Source organism: Haliotis asinina, chromosome 16 (assembly GCF_037392515.1).
Source record: "Haliotis asinina isolate JCU_RB_2024 chromosome 16, JCU_Hal_asi_v2, whole genome shotgun sequence".
Lineage (NCBI taxonomy): Eukaryota > Metazoa > Mollusca > Gastropoda > Lepetellida > Haliotidae > Haliotis > Haliotis asinina.
Genome location: NC_090295.1, coordinates 41873338 through 41896818, shown reverse-complemented (window position 1 = coordinate 41896818; position 23481 = coordinate 41873338). Strand labels below are relative to the sequence as shown.

General features: G+C 44.7%; 1 protein-coding gene across 2 annotated transcripts; it reads right to left on the bottom strand.

Annotated features, from left to right (window-relative positions):
• Window positions 1-429: 429 nt before the first annotated feature.
• On the bottom strand, window positions 430-22336 carry LOC137268640 (uncharacterized). Of its 2 annotated transcripts, none has more exons than XM_067803214.1 (4): window positions 22145-22336; window positions 2987-3040; window positions 1877-2337; window positions 430-1573 (listed from the first exon to the last, which is right to left on the bottom strand). In XM_067803214.1, exons 2-4 carry the CDS (start codon window positions 3010-3012, stop codon window positions 1215-1217), a joined length of 846 nt encoding a protein of 281 aa, XP_067659315.1. In that variant the 5' UTR covers window positions 3013-3040; window positions 22145-22336; the 3' UTR covers window positions 430-1214. The 2 variants fall into 2 exon arrangements, with proteins under 2 accessions (XP_067659315.1, XP_067659316.1); XM_067803215.1 differs by lacking the exon at window positions 22145-22336 and adding an exon at window positions 4031-4049.
• Window positions 22337-23481: the final 1145 nt, after the last annotated feature.

The window sequence follows — 23481 nt, the reverse complement described above, 5'->3', positions numbered from 1 at the left end:
TTATTGCCCTTCTGAGATGGTACGGATTCATAGTAAATTGAGACCAACCACTATATTTAATCGTAGTTGTATTTGTTTTATTGTAATGTATGGCCAACTTGCTAGTATGGAAGTCAATGTACTGTAAGTGTTCTTGGTCGTAGTTTGGTGCTCTACTTTCAGTTGCTGGCAACTTATAGCTTGCGTTTATACTGTTTTGTCTTCTGTAAAAAACGTTTTAGATTTCCATACAATCTCTAATGGTGATCATCAATGTTCGTTGTTGATACCATTTTAGTTTGAAGTGTATTGTTTACAATAATGGTAGAACTGTATCGTATAACTTGATTAAGTCCAGTGAGTCTTGTGTCTTAAGTCTTGTAAAGTAGTGCAGTACATGTTATTTTGATAAAACATGAGAATGACCAGAAAGGCGGAACAACTAAGAAGTACCGTGCAAAGCCAGATATGTATTTAGACGACAATATAAAGTATACATAAAGAACTAAAGGCGAGAATGTAAAATACAAAATCACACATGGCATTCAGTCGTTTGCATGTAAATTGTTTATATGTATTCTCACAGTATTGTTTTAGGTGTGCAGTTGTGGGATATATGTGTTTCCAGGGGAGCTGGTAATGGGTATAGCATGATGTAAAAAGTATTATGATTTAACAATGAAGAATCAATTTCTGATCAAAAACTGTGACCACTTGCATTTGTAACCGGGAAGACCTGAAGACAATCTTCAAGAGTGAGTGAATGACCACAATCCACAATCTTTAGGAGTACATATTTCTCACAAGAATGAACTAATACATTCAGCTGGTCAGGTCTGCATCATACCTGCGTAGATCGACACTCACAATGTCTGTGATTTGATTTTCTTATCAAGGTTCGATTATCTTGAACCTGATAAGATGTAAATATCGCTTTATACAAAAATACATATCGTCGTCATATAGACAAACGAAGAAAGATTATGTTCAATTCCATACAGAAACAACAGCGCTCAAACACTTCAGTTCCTATTTACCTTCATTGTCAAACATGTCTGAATCTAATACTGATTTGATGCATGTGTCTGTTTTCTTTTTCAGTATGTATGACAGAGTGCATGAGCTGTTGAACCAGAACATGTATTAAGTCTCGATAATGGCCACAGTCCAATCCCCACTGTTTACGGATAATGGTCAAATGAGTGTGGATGATATTTAGATCTTGCGAAGCACTTCTAAAACACTTTCTGCATTATCAATGTTCCCGCTACGCGAAAAGGGGAAGCGCCACCTGCCAGAAGAATTTGTTTTATCACCCATTCCGACGAAACACCCCACATTTGAGAACGATCCTCTCCCATCATTTGCTTCCAACGTCTCCTCATGAGGTAGTATTCCATCTCATTGGCAGGAAACGTATATGACTTGTCTTCATTTCTACCAATCTGTCTTCGGTCTTCAGCTAAGTTGGACGCAGCATGCGCCGTTGACGACGTGCCGGGCCACCAGCTCACGTACACCGAGTAATCAAGTAACAGTGAATGGTGGCGTTCAGTCCCACCTTGGGCCTTCCATGTATACAATATGATTTTCTCTGAAAAAGAGTGCGACGGATTATTTCGTTTGTGACATCAAACATTCAAGTATCCATCTTTTGGAAAATTACTAAGTGACATCGTACCTGACATCCACATGCAGAACAGTGAAAATGCATGGACTTGGCAGATAGGAATTAAACTATCACATGGCGATGTATAAAAACTAACTATATTACGTCAATACTAAACATGTTAACACGAATGCCAGTTCCATAGTTTACGACTGTCTGTTCTTGGTGTGTCGAAATATGAATACTAATGAAATCCTTGAAGACTTGAAACACGGTGATGACGCTTACCTTTATAACTGATATCCCATGTTGGCATGTTCAGATAAATCTGAAATCCTGATCCGCCACCCAGGTAAATTGTCAAGTACCTTCGTAACGTTTCTGGTCTCCAGAGAATTGTCAGACTCATTGGGGCGCCACCCGCACGAAGAACATGATACACGACCCAGCTGCAATTTTGATCCAGAAGAGAATAGTGGCCCGTGGTCTTGTGTTTATTCCAATACGTTGACATTTTAGCAATGTCTAGTTGTGTGGAGGGTATGTTGAAAATGTAGTCAGGATCCATGCCCTCCTCTGTAATGTCATCCTGGAGGCTGCAGTTACATTTATTTCTTTTCTGCAGAAACCCACATTTTGCTTTCCTTCCCTGGGGCCACCAGCTTACATATTCACCGTTACTCAGACGCAGAGAAGTGTGACCAAACTGACTGACTCCAACAGGCATCCATATATAGATTACATTGTCACTGAAAAAACAAATGAAGAATCATTTGATTTCCTTCCTAGGTTTAAAACATGTCAACTTGAACTAAAAAAGTGGTTAGGTCCAATTGACTCCTGAAGACGTGTTAACCTTTGTTGAAATTCTGGCGAACATGGGTCAATGACTGCTCCTCGCCACAAGAGACGGTTGGGGTAAGCTAGTGAGGGTGCGGATTCGACTCAACCTAAAAAGTACTAGAATTTGTACTTTACTAAGAAAGTGAAATCTCAAATATGACATATGTTGCATTTGACCACTTTCTAAATGGCATCGTGTAATCATAGTGGTTGAAGCGTTTTCTCGTCACGCCGAAGACCCGGGTTCGATTCCCAACATGGGTAAAATGTGTGAAGACCGATCCCGGGTGGGTCACTGCGCATTTGGGTATTGTAAACAAATCTCTGAAAGTATTTAATGTGCACTTTCATTTTTTTGTATTGATGCCTTATTTGAAAATAAAATCTATCTTTAGTAGATTTTCGAGACTGTAAATGAAAAAGAAACTATCTCCTGAGACTACTGCATATGACAATGCACCATGAGCTAAAACGGGGAGGCAAAGGCCGCTTGGGTACACGCTTGAGGAGTGAAGAAATATATTTGCGACTATGCGTAGAACATTGGAAACGTACCCGGCGTCAGCCTGTGGGCGAATCATATCTTATAGCAGGGATCCTGTGCTTCACCTGTAACATAGATGATGGAAATATCAATCCCAACTGTCGCCAGTAGGCCAATACACAGTCATAAAACACTTAAATCTCCAATCTGTGTTTACTCTAGTCTGTGCTGCCTTCGCCATCCGCCCTTCGCAGTGTCTTCGCTCCCATTCTCTCCACAGTGTTCTCCCTCTCAAACCCATTCTATAGTCTGTGACGCCTGTCTCATCCAGTCTTGATTGTACAGGCAGTATAAACCCATTCCAGCTTGTGCTCCCCTCTCCTTCCGCCAGTCTGTACTGACTCTAGCATAATTTTACGGCTGATCGTGCTACATCTCGCACACATTCTGGTCTGTGCTGTTCTCTCATTCAGTCTACAATGTAATGTCCCTTCACATCCACGTCATCACAAACGCTTGAAGTATCCGTTTCAGCTAAACATATTTAGCATATGACCCATCTCTTTCCAGCACTGTCATGCAGCAGGTCAATCAATACTAACCTTTGTTTCAGAATCTTGTTCAGTTGTCTGAAAACCACAATATATGACCCTGCAAATGTATTTCTACGACACCGCCTTGTCAAAATACGTTTACATTGGTGACAAACTGGCAAGATCAACAGTGTCATGATTGGAGTTGAAGCGTGATTAGGGTTTGTGTAGAGTGTCATTTTCATCTGTACAAACTGGTTCTGCATTTAACTGAGTCTTCGTGTAACTGGGTTCGCGCGTAACTGGGTCAACGTGGAACTGGGTCTGCACATACCGAAACATGAGGCTCGTTAACCTATTCAGACTGTTACGGTTAAGAATTTACCGTGACAACAATGTAAGAAATCCCCTTGTGAACCAGAAAAATAGAACAATGACAAGTCGTTTACGTTCAAATTCTGTATTGTTATACAACGAGAGCAAGGTATACAAAGTCACATGTCCATATAACAATGCTGATTATAAATACAATTCAAGAGAGAAAAAGTCAATGGGTCACAAAATACAATATGGCAAACTCACCAAAGTCTTGCTGTGAGAGAGAACAGCTATAGCAGAATGTCAACACAGCGATCGGTGCGACAGCAGATAAGGTAGTTCTGGCTTTGACGGGTTTTGATGTTCACGCGTAGCAGAGATGTAAATGAGTGTCAGTGTCACCCTCAACACGGCAACCAGCCTTTATATATATAAACTAAGTCATTCCAGAAAGTTCGTCAACATTGTAGAATGGTCTCGAGACAGTATCCCGGAAGTGAACATCGAAAACTAGGAGCAGATAAATTCCGAAAACCAGAATCATAAAAGTGTTGACCAGCTATTAAAACGAAATGTGACCCATCATATTTAATATTCAAAACACTAAACATGGTGACCCAATAATAATTACTACTGAATTAATAACGAAATATACAGAAAATACACACCACTAACAAGACAATGACCGACTTTTCATCCGATCCGAATTTCCTCGTGTGAAAGTGAAAATATGCATCGCAATAAAGTCTGGTTACAATGAATTCCAATTTCTTGTTTCGTAAGAAAATGGTATGAATTTCACCGTATTTCTAGATATTTTATGGCGAGGTGTAGGTAGCATTACATTCAGTCGTCACAGGCTGTCCCTGTTTGATGAGGTCGTAAAATGATCCACAATGCATCTGGCTCACTGGTTAAACCTGTTACGTGCTTTTTGCGCTTACTGAGTGTAGTTCTATAACGTACAATGAGATTAACATTGGTTCCGTACCAGACCGTCAAATGTTTCTAGCGGCAGAGCCTCGTTTTGACATTTCCACGATTTCAAGGTTTCTGTTTGTCAGAGCTCGCTGTACGACAGAGCACACTGTACGACGTGTTTGCAAGGATTAGAAGGAGTGGAGTGTTGCAAATTCTTACATGGATCAGTTCATACTGATTGATATTTATGCATCCAGTTAAACGAAATAGTTTCAAAATTCTGGACTGGTTATGGCACTAAGTTGCATAATAGGACGGAACCCAGTCAACACCAAACGAGACCGTTGTGGGTCTGCATGTAACTTGGTCTCCGTGTAACTGGTTCTGTGTGTAGCCTGTAACTGAGTCTGCGTGTATTTGGGTCCGTGTTTATCGGGGTCTGCATGTAACTGCGTGTGTGAGTAAATGGACCTGCATGCAACTTGGTCTGCATGTAGCGTGTAACTGTGTCCGCGTGTAGCGTGTAACTGCTCCCAGCATGCATGCAAAGTCATTCTTGTCAAACGTGTTACCTACCACTTTAACTTGCACTAAGTAAATTCTTAATGAATTGTTTTGTTTTCTTTTCAAGGAGAAAGTATACTGTACAGGACACGAAGTGATACCTCCGGGATTTTATATAATAACCCGTGTATTTCCATACAAAACAACAACATAAAAACTAAAATAATCTTCTGTCAAGAAGGATGACATCACCTGAGGTTTATAAGTCTGTGATATTTATAGACTGGGTTGAATAGGGACCTGTCAACAATGTTTACAGATTGTGTCTGAGTGTATTACGGACGTGTCTGTAGTATTTATATCATGTGTCATTGTTTAAAAGGCGTGTCTGTGGTATTTACAGGCTGTGTCTGTGGGTGACGTATGTCTGGTATTTACAGGTTGTGTCTTGATGACCTATCTCTGGTATTTAAAGGCTTTGTGTGAGGGACTTATCCCTTGTATTTACAGGCTTTGTCTGTGTGACGTATCTCTTGTACTTACAGGCTGTGACTGAGTGGCTTATCTCTGGTATTTGTACAGACCGGAACTGAGAGACTTATCTTTGATATTTACAGGCTGTGACTGAGGGACTTCTCTCTGGTATTTACAGGCTGGAACTGAGAGACTTATCTCTGGTATTTACAGGCTGTGACTGAGTGGTTTATCTCTGGTTTTTACAGGGTGTGTCTGAGGGCTCTGGTATTTACAGGGTGTGTCTGAGTGGCTTATCTCTGGTATTTACAGGCTGTGACTGAGTGGCTTATGTCTGGTATTTACAGGCTGTGTCTGATGGACTTATCTCTGGTGTTTACAGACTATGTTTGAGGGACGTATCTCTGGTGTTTACAGGCTGTGTCGTGGGGACTTACCTCTGGTATTTACAGGCTGTGTCTGAGTGGCTTATCTCTGATATTTACAGACTGTGTTTGAGGGACGTATCTCTGGTGTTTACAGGCTGTGTCGTGGGGACTTACCTCTGGTATTTACAGGCTGTGTCTGAGTGGCTTATCTCTGATATTTACAGACTGTGTTTGAGGGACGTATCTCTGCTGTTTACAGGCTGTGTCTTGGGGACTTACCTCTGGTATTTACAGGTTGTGTCTGAGTGGCTTATCTCTGGTATTTACAGACAGTAGTATATACAATGGTTTTAAAACACTTTCAAGAAAAGTCTCTACAAAGCCTTATTTACTAAATAAGGCTTTGGTTGGGCCCTTAGCTCTTGCTACTATTACCCCTACTACTTAACGTGTGTTGGAGGTAACACTGTGCCGTACGGTACGATCAATAATTCTTCTCTTACAAACCCCCTACCCGGCCCATCCCTCAAGTAGTATAAGTTAGGTTCGTCGGCTTTCATATCCACTTTATCTATGTTGTAAGTTTTGACTGACCATATAGGATCGGTGGCCCGCTTACGGCTATCACCCTCGTGTTCCCCCGGCTGGTATAGATACCTCACTAGGGCCCTATCTGGTATCTGTTTCTCCTTCCCACGCAATGGAGCGGCCGACTCTGCAACTATTGATTTTAGTTTGATAGCGTCTGCCGGTTTCTTACCGGTGAGACGGGTGACTTCATGGTTGATTGCCGACACCACCTTGGGTAACCTCGTGACCCATTCAGTCGATCGTTTTCCAGGGGTGGCCATCTCCCTAGCATACTGATGGCCGAACAAGCGCTCAGCCAAAGTCCTATTAAATCTCTCAACTATGGCTTGGCTGCGATGGGCTCTGGCCGTGCCACGCCTGACCTTTGTATCGTGTTTGGCTAGCAGTTGTGACACGGCACCCATGAACTCCCGTCCGGGGTCAACTTGCAGCTCTGTTGGCCACGTCAGCGGGCTGCGTTTGTATATGCGTTCGAATCCTCTGGCTACCTGGGCCGAATCTTTCGTGGTCAAGGGTTCGGCTTCCTTGTAACGACTGGCTACGTCCACTACGGTTAAGGCATACTTGTACCTCTTGTCGTGGGGTAGGAACAGTAGGTCTGCCTGGTGAACGCTATTAGGTATGTTAATACCGAACCTCCTTCTAGGCACGTAGCGTGGTGCCGGCAAATAGATCTGCCACAGGGCTTGTTTTTCAAGCCACGCTTTGGCTTCCTCCGGGGGTACTCGCGCTATTTTAGCTAGCTTATCTACTGCGCTAGCTCCTTTCCAGTACCCACGCGGGCTGTAGTAAATAGCCTCAAATTTTTTCATGTCCATGCGCGTATGGCTATCCAACGTTTCGTGTCCATAGGCGACAGGGACGTCTTGTTTATAGTCAGTCCGTATATCTTATGTCCATCACTTCTAAGTGTGTTCATTTTATGCCTAAAGGTACGGGTCTTGAACAGGGCTTCCTTGAATCTGGCGTGTTTGATGTGTTGTTTCACCACATACTTCTTAACCCCCTTAGCCTTCCGGATCTCACTATTGTCGGCTTTCAGTATGGAGTACATCTTAGGTCTCAAACCTATGTACTCGGCTATGGGCGTGCCAGCACACTCGTCCTTCATCTTACCTAGGACCTTTTTATTTACCGTACTGTGTATGGCATGGGTCTTAGGGTAGTCGCTGGTGTCGTATAAATCGAGGTGTTTTTTCATGTCCTCGTACACGTCCTCGGTTCGAATTTCTATCAGCAGGGAATCCGTGTCAGTGTACAGCACTTCACACCTGTCGCCGTACTGTTTCTTGAGCTCGTTGTAGTAAAAGTCGTACATCAGGTGTTTGGATAAATCGAGGATGCTCATCCCCACGTAAACAGGCCGGTTGAATTTTATGTGGCTTTTCTTCATGTGTAGGGCAACCAGGTTGTCTGTGAATATCTTACTACGGTTGAATGCCGGACTGACTATCAATCTCCTGAGCTTGTCTTCCTCACTCGACCGAACCAGCTTCACGGTCACGCGTTTCCTCAGGTTCTCCATAGTCTTACCAAACACCGAGTTGTTCATGAGCTTGTAGAGATTTTTCTCAAAATCACTGGTGGCTTTTTTTCGTAGGTCTGTGTTCATTCTGATGTAGGGCTCCATCCGTGGGCTCTGGTCGAACATGAGCACCCTGTGTATTTTGGTCAGCCTCATACCCAACGACAGGTACAGCTGTAGGTTGCGATAGTGAACGATGTACTTGGTCTTATTCATTAAGTTAGGCACGAGTTTTTCAACGTCTGTCACACGCCCACCTAACAAGTTATGTTGGTACTCAGACATCCAGTCTGGGTTAACCCTCATACGTTCGGGGGCCAGGGGGTAGCTGTTGTGTGATGTGTGTAATTCCTTGGTATACTCTAAGTCAACCTCGAGGATATACCCTTTGTTCGAATCTGGTGCAACCCCCATAACATCAACGTGGGGTACCCATTCGAATCCCCCTGTAGGTAGATACTGGCTCATGGCCCAGCCGTACAGGTTGTTTGCGTCGAGGTAGAGAATGTGATTGGTTGGCTTGTTAGGATCGTAACCTTTCACGTATTGATTATTTGCTTTCGCGTATCGTTTGGATGCCATGGAAATCCAACCTCGCAAGCCTTTCTCAATGAATAGGTGCATGTCGTAATCTGTGAGCAATTCCAAATTAACTCCGGTCTTTTTAAGCAAGGCGTCCCACGACAGACCTGGGCTGGTGTAATACCATGCGGGGTCGAGTTTATACTGCTTGAAACACGTCCGCCTAAACGTCTCAAACACGTCGGCTAACAGCAGTACATCTGTCCTCAAGTACAGGTCGTGATAATCACCCAGGTTCTTACAACCCAGTTTATTCCATACGTTAGTCGCGTGCGAGTAATCATCTTGTGAGACGGACGCCTCATTCAGCTTGCTATAAAAGCAGTCGATAGGGGGTAGTCTGGTCTCGGTGAACTTGACCCAACTATCCATGTACTCATAGGGGTACACACCCTTCCTCATAAGCAGGGGTCTAGTCTCGGCGTCTGTGTATCGCTCGGTGATAGGGAAGGTATTGTTGGCCTTGACCAGACTGTCGAGTGACGACAGGAGGAACTGAAACGAGTCAATGAACCTAAGTCCGTTTAAGCTGAAGGAGATGTATCTCTCCATGTTGTTGGGGATGCACGTTATATTACCATCGATTTTCGCGATGGCCTGCATGATCAAGTGTGAGTCGTACCCTCTCAAGTTGTGAAAGACAACGGGGATGTTTATTGTCTTAGGGTTGATTTTAAGCTTGAGGTTGCACGCGCTGTGAGCGGCGCCTCTATACTTACCAGTTATGTGGCAGTGATCTCTCACCGAATCACCGTTAAGTGGTGAGTCACACACGTGACAGTTAGTGCTACTAGCGTGAGCTAGCCTGTCGACTCGGGTCATACGCATGGGAGCGATTCTATACAATGTATTCCTAATAATTTTTTCTTCCTCCTGCAAACACTTTAGAAACCTTTCAGCCGCGTCAGGGCCCTTATACACTACCGGAGCTTTCGTTTCCCCGTCACAACGGACGACAATGTATCCAAACCCACAGGCTTTATGCTCTTGTGTTTTGTGGGTAAAGCTACCACTGGGAACCTCGCCAGCGGCACCACTGGGGGAATCCCCCACCACCAAGGCTTCGAAGTCGGCGTATATGATATAAGGCACAGACATTTGGTTCTTGTGGTTACCGAATTTTAGGATATTATCACCTTCCTTAGGCATGTCGACTCGTATGGCCGTCTGCCCCACACCTTGGCAATCCTCCCGGTGGGATTCTAATAAATCAGCTCGTGTGAAGCCATGTAGGCATCGTTCACAGAAGTGGGTCTTTTCTCTGTGTGCCGATTGGTCATACAACAGCCTGCTAAAATGTTTTATCCATGTGTAGTGATACTTGTCACCTCGCTGGATCATGAATATATTGATAACTTGGCGATCCTTCACCGGGCTGACCCTGTGTACTATTGTTGTGTTACCTTTGTGCCCAAAGACATTTATAGCCAGATTATTCTGTTTTTCTACTTTAGTGATCAGGGATATGGGGGTGGGTTCATCTATACCATCCCAGTTGAGCCCATCATCCTGAGGATAATTAGAAGACCTGTTCGGATTAGTGTCAGCTGGAAATAAGGCTGACCTGATAGCTAACCTCAGGCAATCGTTTCCTCTATTCTTAACGTTTACTATGGCATGTTTGTTCCTATAGTAGGGGGGCAAGGCTAGGTATGATCCGCCTCTGAACGGCACGTAGTTAGCTATGTCTAGATAGACATTATCGATTTTATCTACAGCCCACCCGGACCCCAAGTGTGTGTAGCGTTCTAGGTATTCTCGTATCTGCTGAAAACTGGTATCGATTGATGCGTCAATGGTCTCTGTATGTGTGACAACCTCTTGTTTACCTCGGAAGTAAGGCTGAACATATTCAGTGGTACTCCCAACCTGCTTATCGAGCGACATTTTCACTGTGATCTGAAACTTGATACTTCCTAGGTTATTTAGTTCCTGGTTGACCTTATCAGCTATCAGAGGCTTGATATCTGTAATGTCTATGTTTCTATCAACGTGCATGCGCCAACCTCTCAAATAGTTGCCTACAGCGCGCTCAGTGCGCACGAACTGTAGGTCAATAGCTCTATTCTGTCGTAATAATTCTACAAGCTGTGGTTTTCTCATACGGGAATGTTTGAACGGCATGGTTTTCACGCTGGAGTTGTTCGTTAATAAAATCGATCCTCTGGAGGCGTTTTTTAGCGTACTCGGCCTGTGCCTTTTGTAATTTCTCAGTAGCGAGATCGTGCCGCTTCCTTTCTTCCTGTATTTCAGTCGCGTGGTCATCTCGTAGTTTCGAGAAGAGGAAATTACTCCCGGAAAATGCCAGGGCATTCACTAACGCCCCACCGACCATCATAGCTATCGTGGCCATCCTATATGTATTTCATTATATTTTTAGGTATTATCCCTTGTTTTACTAGGATGTCTTTTGTGGCCATCGCCATACCAAGGTTCATTATGAGCATACCCATATCCTGCAGGTTGAAATCTAGCTTGATAGTTGGTTGTTTAAGCACCATTTTAGTCAACCGAGCGTACCCTACGGCTAGACTGGCGACCACTGTGGCGTGGTATGCGTCGTTGACGAACGTTTTCCCCTCAGACATTATGTATATATAAAAATATTTAAATTATAACATGATATGCGGGTCGACAGTGGGGGTTACCACCTCACTGTTGGGGGGTACCACCTCACTGTGGGAGGGTACCCCCACGTATAACCATGTTATAACCACGGCAGCGCCTACAGCCAACAACAGTCGGGTTGGGTTGGTCACTGTAATAATTTTATGTTGGTTACACCACCGTTTTTTACCGGCAGCTACTCTCTTAGGATTCTTCTGCCTGGTTACTGTTGGGGGTTCCTGTATCACTTCCCCCACTGGTTCCTGTGAAGGGGTCACTTCCCTCACTGGTTCCCTGGTCTCCACCGTCACCTCGGGAGCAGCATCCATCTATACTATTATTATTATTTTTTCTCTCAAATTGACAATGCTTTGCCGTGATAATCGCCGCCGTCACTGGAGCCAACAACATGCCATATTTGTGGTACAGCTCGCAGCTGATAGAGCTCACGGCGTGTTCGATAAAAGGGTCTTTCTCGAGGTCTTCCCACAGGTAAAGTCGGCGCTCTGGTGGAATGGGAAGGAAGTATGACACAATACCGGTGTATATCTGGGTCATAGCCGATCCTATTGTCTTTGTCATTTCTGCTCCGAGCCGGGACTCGTATCTAGCGTACAGCTTATCGATTTCTTCGGCTGACATTTTGTGAATTTTATCCGGAGTGTAGTCTCCAAAGTAATGTTTGGCTTTGCCGCCAACAGCCAACGCCACCAGTTTCTCTCGCTTATCATCAGTGGGGGAGACCCCCACACCCTCAGGTACCAACAATTGTTCGAGCAATTCCTCACACTCCATCTTATAATATAACAAGTAAGATTTAGTTTTAACTATATAATACCCGATGCAGACAAAACACAGAGAAATGAAGGTTAAGTTGCACACGACAAACACTTCAAATATCATAGCTATACTTAGCATTTGCTTAGCTTTAGCTTAGCTTTGCTTAGCTTTGCTAAGCTTTGCTTAGCTTTAGCACACTCTATATGCCACTGGTTGGTCGGTCTTGAGCACGAGCTTAGCGTGTTTAGTTTCAGCGAGCTGTTTCTTCACCCGTTCCCGTTCTAATTTGCTCATCACATCGTTCTCTCTCAAACACTCCTCGAACGAATCCCTGTCCTTGCAGTGAAATAAGGCCACCCATCGCGTCTGCTCCCTGAGGTCTTTCAACACCGAGTTGAACTTCTGCGTTAGCACCCAGACGCTGTGATTTGCATGCCGGCCGGAGAAGGCCAGGTACGATAGCATGTCTCTCTTTTTTGTTATCTCGCGATTAGCGCTGCAGTCGTCCAGTATAAACAGCGTCGGTTCCCCTTTAAATTTCTCGTGAAGAGCTTTCAACCAGTCCTGCAGGCGTGTTCCAGGGTCGATTTTGTGTATGTCCGGGTCCGTCATCACCCAAGGTCGCGCGTACGTTTTATTCATGCTCAGAGTAGGGCACATGATAACGATGTTATCGAACACATCCTTGTAGTAACCCTCCAACATATCCAACACGAAAACGGTCTTCCCACAGCCAGTCTGCCCGCACACTATGGCGCAGTGTGGGTCAGTGGGGAGGTGGAGGTCAGTAGATGGCTTGCACGAATCTCCCATTGTCTATATTAAGTTGCGCGTCCATAATAACGTACAGATATAATTTCAACTTACCAGCGGGTTGAGCCTTCTTAGTAATCTGGATGGTTATCCCTTCGCTGCCGTTATCTATACGGCGCCCGCTACCGTGCAGTTTATCATCATCCGTGGATCGAATGTCCAACCATAGGGCGTACTTGGTGGTCAGGTATTCACCGATCTGCACGGAGCCGAGGTCCAGGTCCTTTGTTATATAATGTGGGGTCCCCCCCACTGTCCCTGGTAGCTTTTTTATCTCATCCCACTGCTGGTGTGGTCTCATGCCATGACTGAACAGCTGGTTGGGCACGCCCTCGATGGTCACTTCACTTCTTGAAAAACTTCTCGCTGTCCCTCCGGAATGGCTCGTAATCCTCCACGGGGACGACCAGGATACCTTTCATCGATCGCGCCGGCACGTTCAGGTTGATATTCCACACAGTGTCGCTCTTATCTCGCACGACTGATCTATGCCTCAGTACGCGATCGTACAGGATAGCCATCTTCCCAGAGTACTGGCTTCGAACCTGCCTGGCCAGCTCCGGGCTAGTGACCATGTCGAACTCCAGAGAGATGTTGTCTATGGCATAACTGGCCTCATCACCGTTCGGCGTACGCACTACTTTGCTATAGTCGTTAAACGTGAGCTCGTATTCGAGCCTATCACCCAGCGCGGCCTGGTAAAACGGCGCGTGTCCCGTGAGCAACTCGAAGTCGAGCGGCACGCAGAATCGATTCCCGTATGCTCGAGCGATGGCCTTTTCACCGTCCGATAGCTTGTCTAGCTGGTCTGGCGTGAAGGCATACCCTATGCGCGACCGGGTTGATTTGCTGATGCCCTGGTACACATCATTGACTCGTTCTCCCTCGCTTTTCCAGAGATCCCCGTAGCAGTGAAACACGTCGCTGTCGTCGATGCTCAGCACCTCGTTACCGCTGATTTTGACGGTCGTTTTCTTGATGATAGCTCGACCCACGTTCCGCACTAGCTCGCGTTTGTCGTTGTCGGAGGTCAACGTGATATTGAACGCCAGTCGAACAGTGCCTGGTACAATGAGGTCATTCTCACCAAGGTTTGGAAATCTAACCAGCAGAGTTTGATTCTGGTCTATCTTGCTGGGATTGTTGGTGATGGTCACCGACTGGCGCACGGCTCTGGCTCCTAATGGCTCTCTCAATCTTCTGAAAGGATCTAATTTTCTGCCGTACATTGTTATATATAAATGAAATATATTTTTAATACTAAATAATGGATGAAGACATACCTATGGATGATATGTGGGGCGATAGTGCCCAGGCATTCGATGATGACCAGGAGACCTCATTCTCGCACGGTGACGCACTCATGGAGGGCGCCGTCGACGATTATTACAACGCAGTTGAAAATAAATCCAAACTCAAGCCGTTGGGAAGGGAATATTCCAGGTTTACCCTCGATAGCAATGGCACGCTGCGTTTGAAGACTCACCCGGAGATCGATCTTGTGAATAAACGCACGAGAGAACCGCTTGCCTTATCAACATTGGGCAGTAAACATGGGAGTAACTTTGTCCGCGATGAACTAGGCTTCATAGATTACGGTGGCGCGCGACCTAAGCAGTATCCTCCGAAGGTCCGTCAAGGTCTGGAAGACATCAGGGACGCCACATCGGTTCAAAACATGACTTATGATATTGAAAAGGTGTTGGACGACTACAAGAACAAGCCCTTCCCGGGTTTCGAACTTACCTTTCGGGAACTGCGGGGGTTGGACCTGTTGATGCAAACCATTCGTGGACAGATCGCGAAAAGCACGGCCAAAATGAGTGAGATAGACGACCACATCGCCTATGAAAAGGAAAAACTCAGTGAAACTGAGGACGAGTCTATGAAAGCCACCATCGAGGAACGAATACGTAATTTGGAAGATGAAAGGCAGGTCTGGTTGGAGACAGCGTCCGGCCACAAAGAAAAGCTTCGATCCCAGGTCAACCGTGTGCGGGAAACCATCAATCAAGTCCTCTACCGAGACACCACGTTAGCAGACAGGATTCGGATATTGTTCCGGGAGCAAGGGATCACCATCGCCAGCATTCTGACTGCATTGGGTTTCATCATATCAACCCTGGTGGTGTCACTGACAGGGGCTACCCCTGTGGGGCCTGCCGGCGGCGGAACCCCAAGTGGTGGTGGTGTTAAAGACTGGATAAAAAAACTCGGGGAAGGCCTAGCTAAACTGGCTGGTAAAGCCGCCGAAGCCCTTCCCGGCATCCTGGGTAGTATCGTCTCGTGGTTGTTGGGTGCTCTGGCTAAAACTGCCACGTGGCTCAGTCAAAACCTGTGGGCAGCCATCGTCGCCGTGGCGGGTCTGGTGTACGTAGCGGCTAAGAAATTTTTAACCAAATAAGCCCCAAAGCTACCCCACCAACCACCAGGGCTGTTTTACTATCGATGTGATTGGTGGCCTGAATATGGGGGTGTGTGGGGGGTACCCCCACATGAACTTTAGACTCCGGGGGTGGCGCCACTATACCCGTTTCACGTGGTGGGATGTGTGGGATATAGGGGGTGTTAATATCGGGGTTGATACCCAACTTTTGATCCGCCGTGGCTATGACTATTTTGTTGTTATAACCCACCACTTTTTTTACTCTCAGTTGCATATCACTTGGAGCCATGTACAGCCCCACGCCGAACACGTAATTGACTTTCGATCTGGCGTATTCTAACACGTTTTGGTAACGGTCGATGGCCCGCGGGAGATCAACTGGAGAATTGATAGCATCCTCAACGTTGGCAACGAACTGTTTCTGAGCGTCGTAAGCAGTTCCCTTACCAAGGATGTTGGAACGCGTCATCGACTGCGCACGTTCAAGCGTATTGTACCAGCACGAGTGAATCCTTTCGATGTTTTTGAGATCATTTTAGTCCAGGCTGTGGCTGCATCAGGATTGGTTTGCTTTATGCAGCTGACATGGATCTTTTCATTCGTTGTGGGGCCTGTAAATGTATGACAGTTTGGGTTGTATGTACCATCTGCAGAACCGGCCATATATGTTCCGGACCTGTAGAAGTACACGAGAACTATACCGAGACCATGGTTCACACCAGGAAGGCGAAAGTCTTTATTCGTTGAAATCTCAAACTCCCCACAAACACGTTCATAAGCGCGTTTATCATAGGGGTTATTCGTCATACTCCACGCTTTATCTTGGGGAAGAGGAGCACTTATTTCCTTCAATATTCGTCTCGTTTGATAATAAATATGAAACAAAATGACTGCCTTACTCAGTTCGTCTATACCGTAGTCTAGTGTCACACCCGACCCTGTCGTCGCACACCACACAGCAAAGTTGAGTTGGTTCTGCCAAAACTGCATTGGGTTTTGATTCCAGTTTACCACCGCCTGCGCGTTATTAACGGTCACGATATAGTTTTCAAAGATATTAATAAAGGTTGCTTTAAACCCCGTACTACCTACCACCACGATTTTCAAGTGTGCTAAGTCCATATTATAATATATAAATTATATATTATAATATGTACATAACACTTCCAGGAATAACGAGCGGTGAGGCCGTTCAGCTGACGCACGCGATCGATAACACGTCAGGCCAACTCGAAGTCGCACTCTGCGATATCACCTACCTACCGCAATGGACTAACATCAACGCCAGCAACAATAAGCTGTTCGTCAGTGGAACTCGCAGCCAGATAACTGACGGCTACTACAGCGTGTGCTCTCTAAACGACGAGGTCTTCAAACCCCTGGGAGCCGAACTCAAGATGAACGACTCAAACGGTACAGTGGTGTTAATCAACAACGGAAGAAACCCCTTGAGGCTCGGCCGACCATTAGCGAGGATACTCGGTATGTCTCCTGACGAGATAAAACCAACAACAACCGTCACAGGCACGAAGTTACCCGACCTAGTACCGTACCGAGAGCTGTACATTCATCTCGGTCAGGTGAGCACAACGTACAACATTCAAGGAGGTCACCCTTCCACTATACTGAGAGCAGTGCCGGTGAAAACTGAGAAATACAACGACGGTAGAACCGAGTCGTTTTCACCACGGCAGTATAAGAGATTAACCCAGGGCAACATACCTGAGCTGATAATATCGGTGTTAGATATAAATCATAATCCTGTAAATATAGGATACCTCAGCTTAACGCTTCATGTAAAATGACCAGCGCACAAGGGCCCGGAGTGAAAAAATGCGTCAATATCGGGATCTCCGACCTCGGAGACACGCGCGGTTTCGACGCTCCCGGAGCAGATGGTAAATCGTACGCCTTTCAACTGAAAAACAACATTTACAAACGCGTTGAAGTCACCTCCGGTGGAACCCTAAGTGATATAGTAGATACCACAAGAGCAACAGTCAACACTAAGTACGCCCTTGTCAACACTGGTAATAACTGGATAATATACCCATTGTTCGGGGGTAAACTGTTCGACTTAGACGATGTTGAGAGCACTACCGTCGCCCAAAACAAGCCATATATGCTCGTCTTCACCGAAGATGACAAGTGGGTGTTGTTACCCGATAACGACTGGTTTCTCAATATTAGACTCGTCTCCCCCTACGTGTTCACGGATAACAAAGACAACCACCTAAACAAAGTCGTGAACAATGGAACCCTGCTCGTGGCTTACGTCCCAACTCAGAGACGTAGCATAGTCGTCAGCCCACTCGACACTATGGCAGCCCACATGCTATCGAGTAAACCGGCCATACAAAACGTGACATTACAGTTGGTGTCTGAATTCGAAGGCGTGGTCAGTATACTAGAGAGTCTACCGGCAAACTCAACACTGATCATCAAAGTCTACCTAGGGGAACCATCAGGGAATGATGTCGAGATCGTGAAGGGAATCAAACTCGGGTGGGGGAAACGACACCAGTATCAAGTTTGCAACGTTTACGTGCGGGTGGGTGTCGGCTCCAACACCAGTCTGCAGGGGGTCAACGTGATCGTGGAAAACAAGATATCACTAACCAAGATCTTCCTGCCTGACAACATACACTTCATGGGTATGAAGTTCACCCCTGAACTATTATCAGAAAACCAGTTGGAAATTATATCGTAATAGTATAACAATGACCAGTCATCGTCCCAACACTACGCTTAACGACCTAGGAGATACGGAGGGATTCGATCAGCCTGGTGAGGAAGACACCTTATATATCCTGCACTTCAAAGACAACGTGTACAGACGGGTGTCGTTATCAGATTTTAAAGAGCCCAAATGGCTGATCAACTTAACACTCACCTCACCTTATATCATAATATGCGAAAATGGGTTTGTCACTAAGATTAGGAACAACGGTATCTGGACCGTGGATTTCATTCCGGAGAGGGAATTACCCATGGAAGTTACTTATACCGGAAAAAATAGTTTAAGGTCTGGAGAAAAAAATAAATTAACATATATCAATAATCCTTATAGCAGAAATCTTGTTAATAGAATATTCCCCCCTTTCACACTCATCATAGAAGTCTTATTTTATTTAAGTAATGAAAACACCTCAAGAGTACACCAAATTTTACCCGGGGTGTCAATACACTGGTTTGACGAACACTCAAACAAATATTGTCGTATTGTTATACAACAGGATACCAACATGGATACTATAACCCGCTTAATAAGCCTCAGTGGGGTTTTTATTACAACAGGAAAGTCTATTAGCTTCTCACCTATTACCCTGAGTAGTGATATATCCCTTATTGACTTCAAATACATTGGAAGACTATTAACTGAAACCCAATTAAAATATCTTTCAAAATATATATTATAGGATGGGTCTGTACCCAGTCGTAGATGAAGTAGCGAAGACGTTGGAAACCGTAGATGGGTTCCGCTTGAGGCAGTTATGTGACGTGAAACGCCAACTAGAACAAGACCGTGACACGCGGAAAGCACTATGTAAAAAGTACCATAGGGCTTTCAATATCGTGGACGGGGCTGACACTACCCTTATGGTAACCAGCATGGGACTAGGGGCGGCAGGTGTTGGGTTGTTAGCTACCATCGTGGCTGCACCTATAGTGCTAGGTATTGAAATAACAGCTGGGGTGGCAGGGGTGTTAGGGTTGGCGCTTAAGTTAGTATCACGCAGACTGCATCGTAAGGCATTGAAACACGACGAGATCAGGGTTCTGGCCGAAGCAAAGCTCAACACAGTGAGTGAGCGTATTTCCACGGCACTCTCTGACAGTAAGATCTCAGAAGAGGAGTTTCGTTCAATCCTCTCTGAACTCAAAAAATATAACGGAATGAAACAAGATATTCGATCCAAGTCTCGTAAGTCTGCTATCAGCGAGGACGAGAAAAAAAAGTACATAGAACAGGGGATACAAAAAGCCCAGCAAGCCTTTATTACGAACACCAAAGTGATCATAGGCGGTTCACGTTAAACTGTTTCATCGAGGTAAACGTGACATAGACCGCCAACTTTTTTGTAGTAGGGGTAATAGTAGCAAGAGCTAAGGGCCCAACCAAAGCCTTAGTTAGTAAATAAGGCGTTGTAGAGACTTTTTTTGAAAGTGGTCCAGAGAAACAGATACCAGATAGGGCCCTAGTGAGGTATCTATACCAGCCGGGGGAACACGAGGGTGATAGCCGTAAGCGGGCCACCGATCCTATATGGTCAGTCAAAACTTACAACATAGATAAAGTGGATATAAAAGCCGACGAACCTAACTTGTACTACTTGAGGGATGGGCCGGGTAGGGGGTTTGTAAGAGAAGAATTATTGATCGTACCGTACGGCACAGTGTTACCTCCAACACACGTTAAGTAGTAGGGGTAATAGTAGCAAGAGCTAAGGGCCCAACCAAAGCCTTATTTAGTAAATAAGGCTTTGTAGAGACTTTTCTTGAAAGTGTTTTAAAACCCCCATTGTATATACTACTCAGACTGTGTTTGAGGGACGTATCTCTGGTGGTTACAGGCTGTGTCTGGGGGACTTCTGGTGTTTAATTACTTCTGGTGTTTACAGGCTGTGTCTGAATGTAATAGTGAGGGTATTTACATGCGGCGTCTGAGAGTAATAGGGATGTGTCTATACATACTTACAGGCTGTGTCTGATGGTAATAGCTAAGTGTTTGTGGTATTTACAGGCAGTGTCTGAGAGTGATAGGGATGTGTCTATGGTATTTACAGGCTGTGTCGGAAGGTAATAAGCATGTGTCTATAGTATTCACAGGCTGTGTCTGAGAGTAATAGGGATGTGCCTATACATATTTACAGGCTGTGTCTGAAGGTAAAAAGCATGTGTCTATAGTATTCACAGGCTGTGTCTGAGAGTAATAGGGATGTGTTTATGGTATTTACAGGCTGTGTCGGAAGGTAATAAGCATGTGTCTATAGTATTCACAGGCTGTGTCTGAGAGTAATAGGGATGTGCCTATACATATTTACAGGCTGTGTCGGAAGGTAATAAGCATGTGTCTATAGTATTCACAGGCTGTGTCTGAGAGTAATAGGGATGTCTCTATACGTATTTACAGGCTGTGTCGGAAGGTAATAAGCATGTGTCTATAGTATTCACAGGCTGTGTCTGAGAGTAATAGGGATGTCTCTATACGTATTTACAGGCTGTGTCGGAAGGTAATAAGCATGTGTCTATAGTATTCACAGGCTGTGTCTGAGAGTAATAGGGATGTGCCTATACATATTTACAGACTGTGTCGGAAGGTAATAAGCATGTGTCTATAGTATTCACAGGCTGTGTCTGAGAGTAATAGGGATGTGTTTATGGTATTTACAGGCTGTGTCGGAAGGTAATAAGCATGTGTCTATAGTATTCACAGGCTGTGTCTGAGAGTAATAGGGATGTCTCTATACGTATTTACAGGCTGTGTCGGAAGGTAATAAGCATGTGTCTATAGTATTCACAGGCTGTGTCTGAGAGTAATAGGGATGTCTCTATACGTATTTACAGGCTGTGTCGGAAGGTAATAAGCATGTGTCTATAGTATTCACAGGCTGTGTCTGAGAGTAATAGGGATGTGCCTATACATATTTACAGGCTGTGTCGGAAGGTAATAAGCATGTGTCTATAGTATTCACAGGCTGTGTCTGAGAGTAATAGGGATGTGTTTATGGTATTTACAGGCTGTGTCGGAAGGTAATAAGCATGTGTCTATAGTATTCACAGGCTGTGTCTGAGAGTAATAGGGATGTGCCTATACATATTTACAGGCTGTGTCGGAAGGTAAAAAGCATGTGTCTATAGTATTCACAGGCTGTGTCTGAGAGTAATAGGGATGTGTTTATGGTATTTACAGGCTGTGTCGGAAGGTAATAAGCATGTGTCTATAGTATTCACAGGCTGTGTCTGAGAGTAATAGGGATGTGTTTATGGTATTTACAGGCTGTGTCGGAAGGTAATAAGCATGTGTCTATAGTATTCACAGGCTGTGTCTGAGAGTAATAGGGATGTGTTTATGGTATTTACAGGCTGTGTCTGAAGGTAATAAGCATGTGTCTATAGTATTCACAGGCTGTGTCTGAGAGTAATAGGGATGTGCCTATACATATTTACAGGCTGTGTCGGAAGGTAATAAGCATGTGTCTATAGTATTCACAGGCTGTGCCTGAGAGTAATAGGGATGTGTTTATGGTATTTACAGGCTGTGTCTGAAGGTAATAAGCATGTGTCTATAGTATTCACAGGCTGTGTCTGAGAGTAATAGGGATGTGTTTATGGTATTTACAGGCTGTGTCTGAAGGTAATAAGCATGTGTCTATAGTATTCACAGGCTGTGTCTGAGAGTAATAGGGATGTGCCTATACATATTTACAGGCTGTGTCGGAAGGTAATAAGCATGTGTCTATAGTATTCACAGGCTGTGTCTGAGAGTAATAGGGATGTGTTTATGGTATTTACAGGCTGTGTCGGAAGGTAATAAGCATGTGTCTATAGTATTTACAGGCTGTGTCTTGGGGTGTAAGTGCAACAGGGACGTGTTCAGTCGCTATGTTCTAGTATATATGCTCCGCTACACCCCATATGCACTCCATGGCGTACTAGCTGCCTCTCACAACCACATGTGTCCCCTCTCCTTCCTTTCTGATACAACCCATTCAGCTGTGACATTTGACCCATTATGACTGCTTCTTTCGTTTCCAGCTAAACTCAACTTCAGCACATGACCGTCTCTTATCCCAACTCTATTTCATAAAGCAATGCATACTCACCTTGTATGAGAACCTCCTCCCTTGTCCGGAGACCAAACGAAATGACTGGAACCTACTACTTTCACTTTCGTGTCAATACCCTATATTTCTAGAAAATGAGCTCACATCCTCCTGTAATCTTTGCGTAAGTGGCGCTATTCTATTTATAGCAGTTACGTAATATCGATGAGTACAGAACCGGATGTTGTGATCGATATTCGTCGGATTGTCGCTAACCGCGCAGGGAAGGAAATCTCTATCACAGAGATGTCATTCTCATGTATTGGTTGACTCATCCAATGGCCGATGATGACGGAAATAAAGGACCGACAGTTCGACGTGAGACAGGGAAACCTCCTGAACCACTTAGTTTGGAAACCATGAGGACAAATCTGTTTGTTAGTGTTTCCATGAAGGTCATACGACCTAGGATGTGATCAGAGAGCGAGAGAGCGTTTTATTTCTGATGTTTTCACTCATCCAGCCGTGTGGAAATTCAACCCACTAATGAGTAATGCTACTATTACCGTCTAACGAAATTTTGCCATGTTTATATTTTACGCTAGCAATCGGCGTCACCGCAGCTTGAAGGCTGCAATTGTATCTGTACCATGGGCCGTTGGGCCTACATTCACACGAATAAAGAAAGATTTAGACATCCGAGAGGGAAATAAGTCACCATACCTGCACTTCAGTAATACGGATTTGAGCAAGGCTCTGGCTGGAATGTCTTTTTCATATTTACAAACTGTTTCTCAGTGCAACGTGGGCCTGTTTATGATATATACACAATGTGTCAGGGTGCAGCGTGAGCGAGTGTATGATTATTATACTTGTATAATCAGTAAGTGTGAGTGTACGAGTGAGCGTAAAATGACCGAGTCTATGATATATACACATTCTGTCCAAGAGTAGGATGGGCGGATGTATGATATATTTCACATTGTGTCCGAGTGTAGGATGTGCATCAGTATGATGTATTCACATTGTGTCCGAGTGTAGGATGTGCATCAGTATGATGTATTCACATTGTGTCCGAGTGCTGGGTGGGCGAGTGTATGATATATACACAATGTATCTGAACGTAAAATGGTCGCGTCTATGATATATACCTGTTGTGTCCGAGTGTAGGATGGGTGGGTGTATGCTAAATCCAAAATGTGTCTGAGTGTAACGTGGTCGATTGTATGATATATACACAATGTGTCTGTAATGTGGCCTACTGTATGATATATACACAATGTGTCTGAACGTAAAATGGCCGAGTCTATGATATATACCTGTTGTGTCCGAGTGTAGGATGGGTGGGTGTATGCTAAATCCAAAATGTGTCTGAGTGTAACGTGGTCGATTGTATG

What these genes read in the sequence shown, in the direction of transcription:
- LOC137268640 (XM_067803214.1), bottom strand. Translation starts at nt 3,012, where the DNA reads ATGATTCGCCCACAGGCTGACGCCGG. An exon ending in CGCCCACAGGCTGACGCCGG is followed by an intron (nt 2,338 to 2,986) that starts GTACGTTTCCAA and finishes TTGTTTTTTCAG; the next exon opens with TGACAATGTAATCTATATAT. An exon ending in ATGGGATATCAGTTATAAAG is followed by an intron (nt 1,574 to 1,876) that starts GTAAGCGTCATC and finishes ACTCTTTTTCAG; the next exon opens with AGAAAATCATATTGTATACA.